The sequence below is a fragment of the Cervus elaphus genome, chromosome 20, assembly GCF_910594005.1.
Source record: "Cervus elaphus chromosome 20, mCerEla1.1, whole genome shotgun sequence".
NCBI classification, from domain to species: domain Eukaryota; kingdom Metazoa; phylum Chordata; class Mammalia; order Artiodactyla; family Cervidae; genus Cervus; species Cervus elaphus.
Genome location: NC_057834.1, coordinates 34347874 through 34354453, shown reverse-complemented (window position 1 = coordinate 34354453; position 6580 = coordinate 34347874). Strand labels below are relative to the sequence as shown.

The window sequence follows — 6580 nt, the reverse complement described above, 5'->3', positions numbered from 1 at the left end:
TTTTGTTTTAGCAGCCTGAGATCACTTGGGTACTTAATCACTTCTCTCGTTTGTGTATTTCAGATTTACCTTTTGTACACTTCTCAAGGCATGGCTCCACTGTGATTCTATTTGATTCTATTTCCTGTATCTGGAGCTTCCAAATGCACCATGACTTCTCAGCATCTGCTTTTCAAAGTTCCGAGCATTATTTTTTTCATAGCTTATATGTAGAATTATATCCATTTTCATCCCTAGGTTCTTTTGTCTTATTTCCTTTACCAATATCTGCTGATAAGTATGGTCTTCAACTGAACCTTGTATGTATGCATACTGGGGAAACAATTCAAGTTTAGGGATAAATTAAGGGACAATCTTTTTTACGGTATTTATAGTATTTTGGTTTTATTTTAGTTTAAGTTTTGTATGTTCTGATTTACTGTAGTTTTTATATATACAGCTTTGATCACTGCTGGACTACCCAACAGAGAGATTCAGCTGGTGCTTTAGACACTTCAAATCAAATATATTAATTTTTTTCTTGAAAGGAATGTGACATATGGTATTTCAAGGTATAAAAGTAGCCATTATGAATGTCCTTGGGCAACACAAAGAGAACAAAAATAAAAACAAGAGAAGTAGCTCAGAAAGATCTGTATCTTTAATCATATGTATTATCTCCCTATTCATCATCTATTTACATTTTAGCATTTCAGAGTGTGTTTGAAACCACATTAAATCAAATAGTTTAATTCAATCAAATTGGATGAATTCAACCAAAATAGTCAAAGTAAAGTTAAGATTGATTCTATTTGGCCCCAGAAAAACAATAGTAACAAAACTCTATGAATAATAATCATAGATAAATGTCCTTAAGTATGAGATTTCATTTCTAATATATCACTCTTTACTATAGCATTCTTTAAAACAGCCAAAATAAATGCAAGTAATTAGTGGTAAATAACAACTAACACTTATTTTTGGACTTGCCCTATGTTATGAAACATTCTAATTACTTGCATAGAGTAATTCACTCAGTTTTTATAATAACTATTTGAAGCTCTACTTTCAACATATATTACTTTTATATCCAGTTCATAGATGATGAAACTAAGATGCAGAGTGAATAATTAACAACCTGCCCAAGGTCTCAAAGCTAGTATGTGGTAACAGTGAAACACGGACCTCACCCTCTTCTCTATATCTTATGCTTTTAACTGCTATATTTTATAACTTTCAGTTGTTATTAATGCCTATAACATTATATAATAATATAATAATATTTATAATTTTAAAATATATTAACAATAAAATTGATGTTAATAAACAACAAAATAAATGTTCAAGAAAGCAAATAACAATATAATCAATGCTCAAATATATTTTGATGGCTTAAACATTATATTTCCTTTCTATTATTTATCTATCTGTTCAAGTCTAAACAGGTAGTTATTGATATCTTAATTGAATGCATATAAATGTAATAAACAGGTACATGGGAAGAAGAACTGGGATAAACAGAAAATATCAGTATGACAATAAATTAATTATATGTTAATTTTAGGATCTAGAACATTAGAGTGACATTAAAATTGAGAGATTTTAATGATCAATCAATTCTTAGAATCTAGCATTAACTTGCAGATGCATAAAATACCTTCTGAAGGCAGAGAAGCTTCTTAATTGCAATCTTCATATCCTTGTTTCTCAAGCTGTAAATGATAGGATTGAAAAAAGGAGCAAGAACTGCAAACATCAGGGCAATGATTGTGTCCAAAATTGGTGGGAAAGTGGCAGAGAAACGCAGGTACATGAGGGATACACTGCCATAGAACATCAGAAAGACACCAAGATGAGATGCACAGGTAGAAAAGGCCTTCTGACGACCTTCAGCAGAGGGAATTCTTAGGATCACGGTGATGATTCTGATATATGAGAGGGAAATTATCAAGACAGAGAAGATGATAGCAATAGCATGGATCACATCCTCAATCAGAATCACAGATGTGTCTGTACATGCCAAGCGTAGCACAGGTTCAAAGTCACAGAAGATCTGGTGGATTTGGTTTGGCCCGCAGAAAGGCAGTGTGGAAATCCATGCAATCTCTGGGAGCAACACAAGAAAACCAAAGATGCAGGAGCCTATAGAGAGCTGAGTGCACAGCCGGGGCGTCATAATGGTTGGGTAGCGGAGAGGATTACAGATAGCAACATACCTGTCAATGGCCATGGTAGTCAACAAAACCCCCTCTGAATTTCCCAGTGAGTGGAAGAAGTACATCTGCAAGAGGCAACCAATTATGGAGATGGTCCTCTTCTTACCGACAAGATTGGAGAGCATTTTGGGAATGGTGGCTGTGGTGTACCAGATCTCCAAAAATGAGAATATGCTGATGAAATTATACATGGGGTTGTGCAGATGAGTATCCATCCTGACTGCAAAAAACACAGTGAGATTCCCAATAATGATGAATATGTAGATGATGAACAAAGGAATAAAGAAGAGGAGGTTACCATCTTCAAACTTGGGAAATCCAGAAAAGAAAAACTCTGTCACCGTAGATGTTTGGTTACTTCTCACCATGGTCTCAGCAGCCTTAATTGTTATACGTAAAAAGACACAACTCACTCCCTAGATGAAGTGTGAAGAATCAGGTCAATTACCTCATATGAGTATAAAGAACAACACTTGAGGTAAATTATTTACCTCTTTCATTCTTTGATTCATTAAACAAATATTTATTTAGTGCCTACTCCGGGAGTTTGTGATGGGCAGGGAGGCCTGGCGTGCTGCGATTCATGGGGTCGCAAAGAGTCGGACACGACTGAGCTTATGAACTGAACTGAACTGAACTGAACTGATGTGCCTCGGGCTTCCCAGGTGATGCAGTGATAAGGAACCCTCCTGCCAATGCAGGAAATTCAAGAGAAGTGGGTTTGACCCCCAGGTTGGGAGGATCCCCTGGAGCAGGAAATAGCAACCCACTCCAATATTCTTGCCAGGAGAATTCCATGAACAGAGGAGCCTGATGGGCTACAGTCCATGGGGTCGCAAAGAGTTGGATATGACTGAGCACGCACACACACACATGCCAAACACAACTGTAGGTTTAGAGTTCAGTAGTGAAGAAAATAGTCTCTACTTTCATGAACCTTACATACTAACTAAAGAGACAGATAATAAGCAAATAAAGTATTAATAATGTCATGTATATAAGCCATAGTAACTACAATAAAGTAGAATATTAGGGGTACTATTAATAATCACATTTTTATAAGAACTCACAAAATCATTTTCAATCACATACTAAATTCTCTAATGACTCTTGGCTATAGATTAGAAAAATCAAAACTTTTAGTTTGTATGATGATGTAATCATCATAAAGTTACTTTTTGCATTTTATGGGACATCCCCAGTTTCCAATATTATGCTTCTTTATCAGGCCACAGAGCAGCTTTGAGTGTAGCTAGAGAAGAGACCAAGGCTTTCAGACACACATATCGATATAGAGATTTGGTAGGAAATTCCAGCAGCAGCAAAAGTAAATCTAGTAGAAATTGGCCACCACAGAATGAAAGGACTGGTGAAAAGTTCAGCACTAGAGCATTTTGTAAGTATGAAGGAGGCCCAGTGGGTGAACTGTGGGCTCTCTCTCGGGAATCTGGTTCTTGAAACCTTTTTAATCAGAGTTCTACTATGTCAATCTGTTAGAGTATTGAAAAGAAGCAGAGATTCTGGATGAATAACTCTCTCCCTATTCAGTTTTCTCAGCCGAATTACAAAAAAAGGTGATTTTCTTAGAACTGGAACTTTAAGCTTAGTAGATTTGGAGGAAGTGGCTGAAATGCTTCAAGGAAAAACTCAAAAATAATGGCATACATTGCTTAGCTTTTGGATTTAAGGGTTTAAGATGGATGTATAAGAATGTGAAGACAATAAGATATTGATAATTATGTGGAAATGGAGGTCTAGAAACTGATATTCCCATGAAATTCAAGATAAATTATAACAGAAATAATAATTAATGAGATAAAAGGTCATATTCTTAAAGACTGATATATTAGAGTTCAAAATATGTAAGGTAGAATAATTACTATATGTCGAAAGTCCTAGAATGGGAGAAAATCAATGATATAAATTCAAGGTAAAAGTTTACGAGAAAAGTTGTTAACTGAGTCATTCCTGTGAACTTTAATGTCTTTGCATGACTCAACTAAGGTTGAAGGTATCAAAGTATGTGCCAAAGAAAATAATTTTTAGGTAACAGCAATGTAAGGAAAAGGAGAATGCAAATAAAACATTTTCCCTGGAACATTTCTCAGCCTAGAAGCATGAGGGAAGTGGAAGAGTTGGCAACTTTCATCTGAAAATGGTATTGTTTTTAGAAAAGAGATTCACTTCAGTTAAGCAAGAAAGTAAATAGAAGGTAAATAAACAAGAAGGTAAATTATAGACACAGAGAAGACTATTTGCCAAGGGAAAAATGCTGCTGGGTATTCATAGGAAAGAATAGGAAGGGGTGGTGTTAGTTGGGATTAGTAGGAACAAGGCTATATTAGGAAACTCTTGGAGAAATCAAAAAAAGAAGGTAAGAAACAGGATTGACTTCAAATTCACAGAAATGTTAGGCTATCCCAACACCCAAAGGGAAAGCATCAGAAAGGAAAGAATTACACTTTTAAATAAAGGAAGTGGATTTAAGAGTTTAATGTACAGGAATAAAATAATAAGAGTAGAAGATCCTTCTTGCTCCACCCTCCACCTCAAAAATACAAGGACAGTGAAGAAACTGGCTCCTGATGAAAAACCTGTATGAGTTTTCAGACATTTCCCAGCAGGCTCTCCAGGGGAAAGATGCTCTCTCCACTCCAGATTTGTGCATAGCCAGGTCATCACAGTCTCTGAAGGGAGTTACAGTAAAAGACCCAGTCTCCCCTGGTCATTCACACTTTTTGAACTTTTACATTCACCCTGGCATTTTCATTCCTAGGTCGCTTTAGCTGAAGCCTCAGACCAAAGTACAAAAGTCATCCTCAGGTATCTCCGCTGAGGTCTGTTTATGGGAGGAGAAGGAAAAGCCTTTGAGATACTTTTCTCCTTTCTGACTTAGCTCACTCTGTGACTTCCCCTCTATTTCAATGTCTATGAAATGTTACAACCTTTTGTTCAGAGCCCTTTCAATGCTGAAATGACCTCCAAGTCTGTGTTGATACCCCTGATGCTTGACTGGTGCTCAGTTTTATAGGAGATATGAAACGGGGCTGGAGTGGGGGGAGTTGGTCCTTTCTCCAGTCGCACTATCACGGGAAGTGATTCAAAGCTTCACTTTTATTCTCACTTGTTTCAGTTGCTACTCTAATCCACTGTTTTGACATCTGACAATTCAATGCTCTTAGATCAGGTGAACTCAGGATGAGATCAAGGGAAGGAGCAAAGAAGAGTTACATGATCTCCATTTACAAATTAGTGGAGAAATGACTGCTGCTAATTCCTTAGAACTGAGACATTTCGGACCTCGAAAGCAGTCACAGCTACACGCTTCTTGGGTTTCTAGCACCTCTATTTATTTCCTCTAAGTGACTAGTAGTAATCCTTTCAATAGAATCCAGGTGCTTATATTTTAGCAAAATCAATATTGTATTCAACAGATCTTCATGTGAAATTTACCTGTTGGAGACTGGGAGAAGAGAAATGAGCTGACCCAACCCCTTTGGAGAAAGGAAGATGCACGTTAAAAAACTGATCTAGAGTTAGAGACCAGTCAATTTGAGTCAATACTCTGGGATATGATTTTCAGTAATATACTGATACTACCTAATCTTTCTTTATTCATTTTCTCATTTGGCTTATATTCATTTCATTGGGAACAGAAACCAGTATATAAAATGACTTACTTTTGGACCAGAGTTAATTTCACACTCTGAAGGTGTGAAGCAGAGAAACATAATAATTAGGGAAAAGGTGTTAATTATTCAACCCATCATGCCTCAGATAAAACATAACATTACCACTGGTTTTAAATCTATCACCTCCCTTCTAATCCTGATTCCATTCATACAATCTCAAATATGTCCCCAAATATTGGTATTTAAGTTAACAGAAGAAGCACTAGCTAAGTGCCCTTTTCTTCTACTTGGGAAGAAATTTACTTTCTCATTAACATCGGGCCAATCTCATCTTGGACCCGTGTGCATTTTCCTCTTACCTCTGGCAGAAACAATGAGGTCCCTTCCCTTTCCTGCATTTAAGCAGTTCAAGTCCCTTCGGTACCTCAGGTAGGACTGTTATACCTGTCTAAAGTCTTCTTGGGGATATTTCTCTACCAAAATATTTCCCCTGATGACTGAAGAAAAGCAGCAATTCTATTTCCCCATGGGTTAATTAGTAGAACCCTTCTCCTCTGGTCTTTTCTCTTTAGTTCTCCTTTCTGTTAAGAACTCCTAGAGTCTTCCTTAACTATGACAATTTTTGATAGATACGCTCAGAATCAATACAAATGAATACCATTATTCTGAAGAATTGCTTTCAACAGAATTAGGGTATATTTTTTGTGGTGCATTTTGTTGTTGTTGCTTTGTTTTTGTTTTTAACTATTCTCT

General features: G+C 36.4%; 1 protein-coding gene across 1 annotated transcript; it reads right to left on the bottom strand.

Moving 5' to 3' along the window:
- Positions 1-1612: 1612 nt before the first annotated feature.
- On the bottom strand, positions 1613-2563 carry LOC122678158 (olfactory receptor 6K3-like). Its single transcript, XM_043878716.1, has one exon. The coding sequence runs from the start codon at positions 2561-2563 to the stop codon at positions 1613-1615; it is 951 nt and encodes a 316-aa protein (XP_043734651.1).
- Between the last annotated feature and the right edge of the window lie 4017 nt (positions 2564-6580).

What these genes read in the sequence shown, in the direction of transcription:
- LOC122678158 (XM_043878716.1), bottom strand. Translation starts at nt 2,563, where the DNA reads ATGGTGAGAAGTAACCAAACATCTACGGTGACAGAGTTTTTCTTTTCT.